Source organism: Ranitomeya variabilis, chromosome 2 (genome assembly GCF_051348905.1).
Source record: "Ranitomeya variabilis isolate aRanVar5 chromosome 2, aRanVar5.hap1, whole genome shotgun sequence".
Classification (NCBI taxonomy): Eukaryota; Metazoa; Chordata; class Amphibia; order Anura; family Dendrobatidae; genus Ranitomeya; species Ranitomeya variabilis.
In genome coordinates, this window is record NC_135233.1 from 468,291,074 (window position 1) to 468,303,534 (window position 12,461).

Below are 12,461 nucleotides of genomic sequence, written 5' to 3' on the forward strand. Positions count from 1 at the left end.
ACATTTTGAGACCTATAATTTTTCCACATTTTGGTCCACAGAGTCATGTGAGGTCTTGTTTTTTGCGGGACGAGTTGACGTTTTTATTGGTAACATTTTCGGACACGTGACCATTTTTTATCACTTTTTATTCCGATTTTTGTGAGGCAGAATAACCAAAAACCAGCTATTCATGAATTTCTTTTGGGAGAGGCGTTTATACCGTTCTGCGCTTGGTAAAATTGATAAAGCAGTTTTATTCGTCGGGTCAGTACGATTACAGCGATACCTCATTTATATCATTTTTTTATGTTTTGACGCTTTTATACGATAAAAACTATTTTATAGAAAAAATAATTATTTTGGCATCGCTTTATTCTGAGGACTATAACTTTTTTATTTTTTTGCTGATGATGCTGTATGGCGGCTCGTTTTTTGCGGGACAAGATGACGTTTTCAGCGGTAACATGGTTATTTATATCCGTCTTTTTGATCGCGTGTTATTCCACTTTTTGTTCGGCGGTATGGTAATAAAGCGTTGTTTTTTGCCTCGTTTTTTTTTTTTTTTCTTACGGTGTTTACTGAAGGGGTTAACTAGTGGGCCAGTTTTATAGGTTGGGTCGTTACGGACGCGGCGATACTAAATATGTGTACTTTTATTGTTTTTGTTTGTTTTTTTAGATAAAGAAATGTATTTATGGGAATAATATTTTTTTTTTTACACATGTGGAAATTTTTTTTTTTACTTTTTTACTTTGTCCCAGGGGGGGACATCACAGATCGCAGATCTGATAGTGTGCACAGCACTCTATCAGATCCGCGATCATACTTTCATCGGAGCAGGCTGCAGCTTTCATCTGCAGCCTGCTCCGACCCGGAAGTGCTCCCTGCAGGACCCGGATACAGCCCCTCGGCCATTTTGGATCCGGGGCCTGCAGGGAGAAGACGTTCGGTACGAGGTGAGTACATCACCTTGTACCGATCGTCTCAGGGAAGCACGCAGGGAGCCCCCTCCCTGCGCGATGCTTCCCTGTACCGCCGGTACACCGCGATCATGTTTGATCGCGGTGTGCCGGGGGTTAATGTGCCGGGGGCGGTCCGTGACCGCTCCTGGCACATAGTGCCGGATGTCAGCTGCGATAGGCAGCTGACACCCGGCCGCGATCGGCCGCGCTCCCCCCGTGAGCGCGGCCGATCGCGTATGACATACTATCCCGTCACCGGGAATTAAGGCCCACCCCACCTCGACGGTATAGTACGTCATACGGGCTTAAGGGGTTAATAATAAAGACCTTCATTTATAAACTGCATTTTCTCTTTATGTGTGTTCTCTCTGGCTAATATTTAAATTTGTTTGGGGATCTGAAACATTTAAGTGTGACAAACATGCAAAAGAATAGGAAATCAGGAAGGGGGCAAACACTTTTTCACACAACTGTATGTGCTTGGAGGGGGTGGAGAGCACCAAATTGAATTCTTGCCCCGGGTGCCAGAAAACCAAGATACACCTCTGGGCTCATAGCTTCATTTGCATTTTCTGTGATCTCTATTCTGAGTAATGACGAACTTGATAGGACTCAAAGTCTATGTCACAAGGTTTATAGAAGCATTCTGACTCTTTCTTCCACTGGTAATTACAATTTTACAGTTATGTCAGTGAAAACAAATATATTGGAGTTCATTTATTTTTGTTTAGCTTTGTAGAACAACCATTGTTTCTGCCATGTATTGATACAGGACATTGAATTAAAAGGTTTGGAATGTTCTGAAGTTGAGTCTCTCTGACGTCCAGGCACTTCACAAATTTTAACGAAACAGTTTTCCAATAACTATAGCCACCCCAACTATTGCTGCAAAAAATCCTGCTCCAACTGTTGATCCAATTATCGCATCTTCCACCTATAAGATAACAATGACAATGTTTAAACAAATTTGTTTTTTATATATCACATGTTCATAGTGATCATAATGCACGTTTACACCATAATTCTGTATAGTAGAAGAAAAAACAAAGAATAGATTACTCTGGGTCTCAGAAATGGGAAGAAGGCTGCTGTGGGCTTCCAAGAAAACAAGAAAAAAAGAACAGTAGTTTTCCGAGGTAGATGGCATGAGCCACAGAGCTCAGTGATTGGCCGTTGCTGGATCCAGGGAGGGTGAGTAACAGCTGTATTTGCTATTTAGATATTTTAGGGTGTTTGGCATCCACTTTCTTGACAGTCGAAAACCCCTTTTAAGTTGTTTTAATCTCATTTCTTGTGAGAGAGAATGGAGCATAGGCAAGGGATTCCTGCGTCAACACCTGGCAAAAGACGAAAATCCTTCTATATTCTATACAGGTCCCAGCCATATTTCGGAGCAGGTGCTCTGCTATAGTGAGGTGACAACTATCAGACATCTTGCTTACAGAGAATGTCTTAGGCTACGTTCACATTTGCGTTGTGTGCCGCAGCGTTGGCGACGCAACGCACAACACAAATGTAAACGCATGCACAACGCAGCGTTTTGTGACGCATGCGTCCACTTTTGCATGGTTTTGGGCGCAGAAAAAAATGGAACTTGCTGCGTCCTCTGCGCCCTGACGCATGCACCACAGTGACGCATGCGTCACAAAACGCAAGTGCAACGCATGTCCATGCGCCCCCATGTTAAATATAGGGGCGCATGACCCATGCGGCGACGCTGCGGCGCCCGACGCTAATGTGAACGTAGCCTAAAAGGAGTGTTACTGCACATACATATTTATGACAAGTGATAGGTCTTCTCTAACGTGTGCTGTCAGATTGTTAGTAGAATGAAATCATAAAACCAATCTAAAAGGAGTCGTCTGAAACCTAAGGTGAATTTACATTATTAAATTAAATGAACGTTATTATTAATCACTTTTGTAATGTTCTTCATTTAAACATCCCTACCATTCCATCTCTAACTTCCTGTCTCTTTTTTTTAACTTATGATGTTTTGTTTGAAAATTCAAGCATGTACTGGGATTCTTAAAGATTAAGTCATCTGGGAGGTTGGTACTGCTGTCACCACCCTTAAACAAAGTGTCATCAGAGACGTCTGTTTCATGGGCTGGATGTGACGCTGAGTCACTTATCGTAGCTGGGCAATCACCTGGGACAGGGAAGAGCTGCAAAGAACCTCCCAGTTTCAGATTGGCTGGTCGAGCTGTCGATCAAAACACTGACAGCTCAGCATGTCCCTGTACCAGATTGGACAGCTGATCTGTCAGTGACTGCATCCTAGACACATTGAGGGGTGGATTTGTGAGACTGGAATAGTCCCTGCTCTACTGAGCATGTGCTGGTTTTGAATTCTGACTCATGCTCAGTATGCACTCCCTGCTCACTGTGCTAAATTCTTTTGACTGTTCATTGACATTGCACTCTGTTAAGGTTTCTAAAGAGAAGTGGTGAGCTGGCAAGAGAGCACAATGTCCTTGGACAAAGGAGAGGACAGCACAAAGGCGAGAACATGGCAAGCAGGGAGAAAAGACCAGCCCACTAAACAAAAGTCACTGATGAAATCCTGTTTCAGGGCAATGACCTCTATTTTAGATTTCATACACGTTAGATAGTTGGCGCCCAAACGATGTTTCAGCCAATCACTTGGTCGACAGCCATCTCACCACACTTTACTATACACAGGAGCGCTCGTTTGGCTAAGCACTCTTGAGTTCTCTTTGAGATAGTACCAGGCTAAGACTTTGGCTGATGGCTTATCTCTTGAAGAATAACGCAACATGCAGTACAAAATCTGATGTGTGCAATCTATATCTCCTCCTACCATTTCTGTTGCCAAGTCATATTTAACCATTACATTTAATATCTGCTGTAGTCCTGTTGATGCAACCCCATATGTACAGTGTGGTACTCCCTCTAGCTGAAGCTGCTGCGCGGATCCTAGGGATAGTTCTAGCCAAGGCCATTGTCCTAAATATGTACATAAGTGTGGGGTCCCAAAACTTAGAGTGCTGCAGCAGGCTGTAGTCTTGGAATAGCCTTTTTTTAACTGTAAATTTTTATTAATGTATTATCAATTATTGATAATTATAGAAAAGTCAGAAGTAAATTTTACAATACAAAACAAAGAAAATTGGGGAAGTATCAATATTACTTCCAACGTAACAGGTGGATAGACCTATAACGATTTGTCAAGCATGTAACCTTGATATGAGCCAACAAAGAGACAAGACACACACCATTGGGAGGGAAAGGGAAGGGAAGGGAAGAGAGCAAGGACCAGGGGGAGGAAGGACGGAAGGACCAAAGTTCGAGTATTGATCTAGTCCGGTCTCTGTGCCCAGAAGAAATCCCAAGGAGCCCAGACCAAATCAAGGTTCTCTACATTTGCATTCAAGATCGCAGTCATGTATTCCATCCTACGAATATCGTTAATTCTGTGGAGTAGATGGAGAAAGAGCGGTGGAGATACCTGCCTCCAGGTTAAGGGCGATCAGACATCTTACAGCAGTAAGAATGTGTAATAACAGTTTAGCTGATCTTTTCCCCAGACCTTTAGGGGTAAGGTTTAGCAGATATGTAGTCGGATCTAAACCCACTTCGGCCACAAGCACCTTGGAAATTAATGAACCCACCTCCCTCTAGAAACTCTGAATCCTAGGGCACATTCAGAAAATATGGTACAGGGAACCCACATCCAGGCCACGATGCCAACACACATCTGGAATTGCGGGATTCAGTCTGTGCAGGAAAACAGCGCAAAACCACTGATCCTCATGATCAATATCAGCAGTGTTGTTCTGTCTACACAACATCACTGGTGTAGCCATGTCAACAAAGACTGGGGGTAAAGGAGATGTGATGTAGGAATAAGTGACAAAACATGAAGGATACATACCACGTTAATATTACATCAGCGGAATCACATGGTACGATCTCCCCTCTTGTACCAAACATGATGTTTTGCACCCCCTATGGACACATAAGGTCAACTGGGCACAGTTCTACACAGAACCCCTTGTCTACACGGACCCCGGGAGGTGCGGGGAGTGAGAGGTGGCCCACGCAGTCACTGATGTGGCACCACACTTGCCCACAACCCTGACAAGCTGAGAGGCCCCTTTCACTGTCATCAGTGAAAAAGAACCTTATCAGCCCGGTAGGACTGCCAATTCCTCGTTTGATATATGCCTGGTCCTTTAACAAGGTTATATTGGGCCAGAAACCAGCCCCAGTAACGTGTGATTAGGCCAAGAAATGGACGTGTGGATTTATGGATAGAGATAATAGAGCAGCCAAAGGTTAAATTATATATTTAATTGCCTTAAGTGCACACTAGACAATACACTATATATACTGTGACAGTGTCCCTGGTGAAGTAATGAAGGGGAGACACATGTCACTGCGCATGATAGTGTTAGTGGTGTAAAACCAGAGTAGTTTCTTCCAGTATACTACGTGTTGAGAGTATGAAATAAGAGTTATGTTATGGGCTGGTTTTAGTGGACCTCCATAGAGTGGGTGGGAGGGGGTCCACATGCAGAGTCCTGACAGGACCTGTGTAATGTGAAGATCAGGTGAACAGTCAGAAGATGGAGAGTCACATGGTCTGGCCTTAAATAGCTGAACTCCAAAGTTAGTCTGGGCTGTTGAGGGCCTGGAGAGGAAGACTACAGGAGAGTGTTTATGCACATAGTGCTTGTGCAAGGACATTGTTAACCCTGGGTGGGCTGAGCTCCACTAGTGCAAGGACTGCACAAAGTCCTACTGTTTTGTTCTACTGTTTTGCCCAGAGGGCTGTTTGTGTGCTTAAAACCTTGGTTTACGCTCTACTAAATAAACCAAGTGCACCTTTAAAGGTGCAGTGTTCCATTGATTACCTCCGTATGCAGACAAGTGAGCCGATCTGCCACTAAACACAATGGTTATACATATATAATGGTCAGATATGCAAATGCAATAGTGGTAAGACAAATGTTATAAGCAGAACATATGGTTAGTTACCAGTTAGATGAAAGCCTGGCTTGCGGGGTTGGTGGCTGCCACATGGGATGTTTGTGGTCCCCTTTGTGTGTGACTTCTCCTCACACAATGTATCCTCGGGACCTCCCAGAGTAAAAGCAATAGGATATGCTTCACACAAGCATTTAACCCTCATGTTCATCCCAGAGGGCAGGAGGTGAGTGACCCAAAATCCCCTCCCCTGGAGGTTTGGAGGTAAATCTCCCAAAACCTATGCTACCCATAGAGACCAAACACAATTTTGCTACCTAGCTGCTAGTGGCTGTTCTATGTATCTCCCTTCCTGTGCATGTTAGAATGACTCGAGAACCAGGCAGGCAGTTGCCCTGTTCTGGGGATCTCAGAAATATATACAATGTACAGCTAAGGTATATAATATTTCCATAACTCGTTTATGAAATCCTAGCTGGCTGAACAAAGTACTCAGGCACATGGCTTGGATCAACAGGGGGTCTTCTTGTAGAAAGTTGCATACCTGCCAGCTAGTTGGAGGGAGGGGGTTTGAATCCCTTTGTTTGAAGCTGGCCAGGTGTCATGTTACTACTGTTGCAGAGTGCGTCTTCTTGCAGTCACCGCTGTACTTATGAGAGCTTCAATCAGCAAGATATCTTGAGTAAACAGTATTTACTTCATACTGGATAAACATGAGATACAATTCAGTGTCACACAGTCCGTACACTGAAGACATAACACATTCAAAAAGAAGAAGAAAAACAGGAAGTAAGAAAACAACCAACAATTGAGAGCTTCCCTCCCCACATTACAGCAAGTATATAAATTTACACACTATCGCCATCTGCTGTCTGGTTAGTATAAAGTCCTCCTTTCACTTATAATAAGTCCTAATCTGTTGCATATGCCAACACCCTTTCTCAACAGTAAGGACTTATTCAATCAAACCCAACTTTTTTATTAGTCTCTGATGTTTATCAGCATTCAACGCCTTCGTGAAGATGTCTGCTGTCATTTCTTCAGTAGGACAGTACTCTAACTTCAAGACTCCTTGTTCCTGATGATCTCTCAAGAAATGATATTTCACATCAATATGCTTGGTTCTTGGATTGACTCTTTCCATCTGAGCAAGAACAAGACATCCTTGATTGTCATCTTTCAGTTTTGTTGGTGCCAACTGTGGTTGTCCCAATTCTGTCAACAATTGTCTTAACCACAATACTTCTTGACTCGCATGTGCTGCGGCAACATATTCTGCTTCTGTTGAAGATAGTGTCACAATTGACTGTTTCTTACTTGTCCAACTTATTGGTCCACCTGAGAGGAAAAAAATATGTCCACTGGTAGATCTTCTGTCAGTTGGATCTCCAGCCCAATCTGCATCAACATATCCTGTTAAAATGCAATCATCACTTGTGGGTAATTTCAGCTTAACATTGCTAGTTCCTTTCAAATAAAGCATTACTCTCTTCACGGCATTCCAATCAGCTTTATTTGTTTTTGATACCTTTCTACTCAGGATTCCTACTGCTGCTGCGATGTCTGGTCTTGTAACGGTCGCTAGATACAGTAGTTTTCCTATTGCTGTTCTGTATTCTTCATTATTTGGTTGCATATTTTTTTCACTGTTCATCTCTTTGAAAAAATTAGTTTCTATTGGAGACTTTACTGTTTTTGCATCCTTTAATCCAAATTTTTCTGTTATGTCTTGAATCATGTGATTTTGATTCAATAGGAAACTTCCGTCTTCTTCTCTTTCTACCTGTATTCCTAGATATTGTTTTACATTTCCCAAGTCTTTGATTTCGAAATGTTGCTTCAAGATTTTTAGAATGTTTTCGTTATCCCTTTCTTGTTCAAAACAAATCAAAATGTCGTCTACATATATGAGTATATAAATCCATCTATTAATCAGCCTTTTTGTGTATAAGCATGGATCAGCTTTGCTTCTTTGAAATTTTTGATTTGTAAGTACTTCAGTGATTTTGTCATTCCACGCTTTAGCTGCTTGCTTTAAACCATATATGCTTTTCTGTAGTTTACAAACTTTGTTTGGATTTCTTTCATCTTTGAATCCTGGAGGTTGTTCCATGTAAATGTCTTCTGTTAAATCTCCATTCAGAAAAGCTGTCTTTACATCCAGATGTCTCAGTTGCATCTGTTTCATTGCTGCAACTGTAAGTAAAGTTCTTATTGTGGTGTGTTTGACAACTGGAGCAAATGTCTCATCATAGTCTTCTCCATATTTTTGAGAATACCCTTTAGCTACGAGTCTTGCTCGGTATCTTTCAGATGTGCCATCTGTTTGGTATTTAGCTTTAAAAATCCATTTACATCCTATGGTTTTTCTTCCTTCTGGTAAATCTGTTAGTGTCCATGTATTTGAATCATGCATGGATTTAATTTCTGTTTCTGTTGCTTCTATCCATTTATTAGCTTCTTCTACAGGAAGTTTAGATATGTCTTCCCAAGAGGTAGGCTCATAGATTTTTCTTGTGCTTGTCTTGTATGAGAGACATTTTGGTGGTTTTCCTTTGTTCTCTCTCATTGAACGTCTTGGTTCTGTGTCTGTTTGTAGTTGTGATTCTTCACTTTCAGTATTTTGTTCTTCATTAATTTCTGCTTCTTTCTCATCAGATATTTCTTCAGTTGTGTCACTATTGGTTTTCTCATTTTTTGTTTCAACTGAAATCATAATGTCTTCATTTAAATCTTCAATGAATGTCACACTGTTACTCACCGTAACTCTGTTTTGGGATCTAGGATTCTGTATCCTTTGCAATTTTCACTATATCCAACAAATATTCCTTCCATGGATCTGTTTTGAAGTTTGGAACATTTTTATGTTGGAATGAATATAAAAACTTTACATCCAAAACCTTTTAAATGATTGACACTTGGTTTCATACCTTGCCACAGTTTATATGGAGTTTTCATCAGTTTTCTGGAAAAAGTCGGTTCTGTAGATATGTAGCTGTCATTGCTGCCTCACCCCAATATTTCTCTGGTAGTTTGGAATCCATCAGCATACATATTATCATTTCTGTTAGAGTTCTGTTTTTTCTTTCTGCTACTCCATTTTGTTCAGATGTGTATGGAACCGTTTTCTTGTGTTCTATTCCATTTTGTCTTAAGTAGTCTTCTATTCTGTGACCTGTAAATTCACCTCCATTATCACTTCTGATGACAATTGGCTTCCTTTGAAATTTGTTACTTGATCTTGTTACATAGTCTACAAGTTTATCAAAAACTTCACTTTTGTTTTTAATTAAGTATGTGACTGTGTATCTTGAGTAATCGTCTATAAAAGTCAACATGTATCTATTGCCTCCTGATGTGGACACTTTCATGGGTCCACATACGTCAGTATGCACCAAATCAAGTGGTCTTTCGCTTTTCATCTCACTTTCTTTTGGATTAGATATCCTTGTGGCTTTGGATTTTATACAACATTCACATCTTATGGTAATTGAGCAATCTGATATCTTTAAATCTTTTGTCAATTCTTTTCTTTGTAGTTCCCTTATACTGTCAGGGTGTCTATGTCCTAGATGTCTATGCCACATGTGAATACAGTTTTTGTGATCATGTGTACATACCTTCATCTGTTCCTTTGGTGTGTCAAAATGATATAATTGTTCATATGCCTTGACTTTGGTTATCACCTTGTTTCCTGCAATAATTGCACACTCATTGTCTTTGAATTTCACTGTAAAGGTACCGTCACACTAAGCAACGTCGCCAGCGATCTGTGACGTTGCAGCGTCCTAGGGAGCGATATCGCTGTATTTGACACGCAGCAGCGATCAGAATCCCGCTGTGAAATTGCTGGTCGCTGCTAGAAGGTCTGCACATTATTTGGTCGCTAGGTCGCCGTGTATCGCTGTGTTTGACAAGCAAAAGCAACCATACCAGCGATATTTTACACTGGTAACCAGGGTAAACATCGGGTTACTAAGCGCAGGGCCGCGCTTAGTAACCCGATGTTTACCCTGGTTACCAGCGTAAAATGTAAAAAAACAAACAGTACATGCTCACCTGCGCGTCCCCCAGCCTCTGCTTCCTGACTCTTACTGATCGCCGGCCCTAAACTGAAAGTGAAAGCACAGCGGTGACGTCACCGCTGTGCTGTTAGGGCCGGAGCTCAGTCAGTGTCAGGAAGCAGAGGCTGGGGGACGCGCTGGTGAGTATGTACTGTTTGTTTTTTTAACTTTTACGCTGGTAACCAGGGTAAACATCGGGTTACTAAGCGCGGCCCTGCGCTTAGCAACCCGATGTTTACCCTGGTTACCCGGGGGCCTCGGCATAGTTGGTCGCTGGAGAGCGGTCTGTGTGACAGCTCTCCAGCGACCAAACAGCGACGCTGCAGCGATCGGCATCGCTGTCGCTATCGCTGCAGCGTCGCTTAGTGTGACGGTACCTTAAGTCCTTTTGCTGATAAACGTTTCACAGATAATAATCCGCCTTCCAATTTTGGAACATACAACACATCCTGTACAAGTATCTTTGAATCTTGCCCGAACTTGTTTGAACAATTTAGCATACCTTGTCCCATACCTTCTGCGGGTTATTTTGCTTCCATCTGCCAGATAAATGGCTTCTTTCTTATCTAAATCAAGATCAGTAAAGAAATTCTTGTCACTTGTCATATGACTCGGTGCTCCTGAATCAATAAACCAAACAAGTGATGATTTCTTGTCTGTTACTTTAAATGTGCCATTCCAATTATTCTCACATGAATCGGAAATTGTGTTTTTTACTTTCTGTGTATGCTTTTTATGTTGTAATTTTTGTTCTGCTTTCCATATGGTACAGTCTTTCTTTAAATGACCTTCTTTCTTACATCTGAAGCATTCTCTTGTCTCTTTATTATAGGGTTTTTTTAATTCTGTAGCTTTAAGAGCGTTTTCACTGTCCTTTTCAGTAGAAGAATCATTTCTTTGTTCTTTTCTTCTCTGATATTCATCTATTAGTCTTGTTTTCACAAAATCTAATGTAATGTCAGTTTCTGGTCTAGTCTTAAGGGCATTTATCAAGGCTGTATACAAATCTGGTAAACTGCACAACAATATAGCTGCTACATGACTTTCTTTAACATCTTCACCAATAGATCTTAGCTGTGATATCACTTCCATCATTGAGAATATGTGCTTCTGCATATCGTCATTTGCACTCAATCTCATACTGTAAAACTTTCTTAATAAAAATAACTTGTGATTCAAGCTAGGTCTTTAATACAGTTTTCTTAATGCTTCCCACATTCCCTTAGCTGTTTCTTCATTTCTTATATGTATTAATTGAGCATCATCCACTAATAAGCTAATGGTGGCTTTAGCTTGTCTATTCTTCTTATCCCATGTCTGATTATCTTGATCTGGTCTTGCTGTAACAATTACTTCCCATAGATCATCCTTAGATAACAACATCTCTACTTTGAATTTCCATAACTGATAATTTTCACTATTCAGTTTAGCTACTGTAAATTTCAGTTCTGTGTTACTCATCATCTTTATATAGTCTTACTTGTTTAGAGAGTTGTACTGAAGATATTCTCTTGTATGTCCTGTGAATTCTCTGTAATTATATCTAGCTCCTGGGATCATGAATTCCTCTGTCACTCTGTATCTGGATTTATTTCCTTCTGTTTACAGAGCTTATCTGTGTGCTCCATTATCTGGGGTTATAAACCAGGATCCTGCTGCCTGGGCTTGTAGTGCAGACCTGTAGTGTCTGGGCCCATAACCTGTTGCAGAGTGCGTCTTCTTGCAGTCACCGCTGTACTTATGAGAGCTTCAATCAGCAAGATATCTTGAGTAAACAGTATTTACTTCATACTGGATAAACATGAGATACAATTCAGTGTCACACAGTCCGTGCACTGAAGACATAACACATTCAAAAAGAAGAAGAAAAACAGGAAGTAAGAAAACAACCAACAATTGAGAGCTTCCCTCCCCACATTACAGCAAGTATATAAATTTACACACTATCGCCATCTGCTGTCTGGTTAGTATAAAGTCCTCCTTTCACTTATAATAAGTCCTAATCTGTTGCATATGCCAACAACCACAGCACATGCTGCTGGATTTTTTATAATCACATGCCCAATAGTATACAGATGATTGACATGGAATTATGTGTCCAATATTCTTCACAGATTGGAAGTAGGTAATCTTGGATTTGTTATTTTTATGCAGATAAAGACTTTGGCTCCAATAAAGTAAAAACTCTGAAATGTAGCAAAACTGCAGCACCAAAGCTTGTGTAAAAAATGTGAGGTTTTGCCAAGTCCCAGCTAAATTCGTCAAAGTGGGTGGAACTGGGGTGAAATGGGCATGACAAAGAGCGCCCATCAAATTAATAATATTTTGTGCCTCAAAAGTAATGTAATTTAAGCGTAACTAGATGAAGGCAGGCATGTCATTTGCCATAGCTCCCAACGGTCCTTCATACTGCGGGACAGTCCCAATTTTGAGGCTGTGCCCCGCAGTCCTGCACGGGACTCCACATCTCCCGCACAGCCAGCAGGAGAAGCAGCCGACA

General features: G+C 41.2%; 1 protein-coding gene across 1 annotated transcript in view; it reads right to left on the minus strand.

Annotated features, from left to right (window-relative positions):
* Positions 1-1,562: 1,562 nt before the first annotated feature.
* The window catches only part of LOC143806773 (phospholipase A and acyltransferase 3-like), a 113,638-nt gene continuing 102,739 nt past the window's right edge, over positions 1,563-12,461 (minus strand). The window contains exon 5 of the mRNA XM_077287671.1: positions 1,563-1,878. Coding sequence (XP_077143786.1) covers positions 1,786-1,878 — 93 coding nt within the window. The 3' untranslated portion in view covers positions 1,563-1,785. The remainder of the gene's footprint in view (positions 1,879-12,461) is intronic.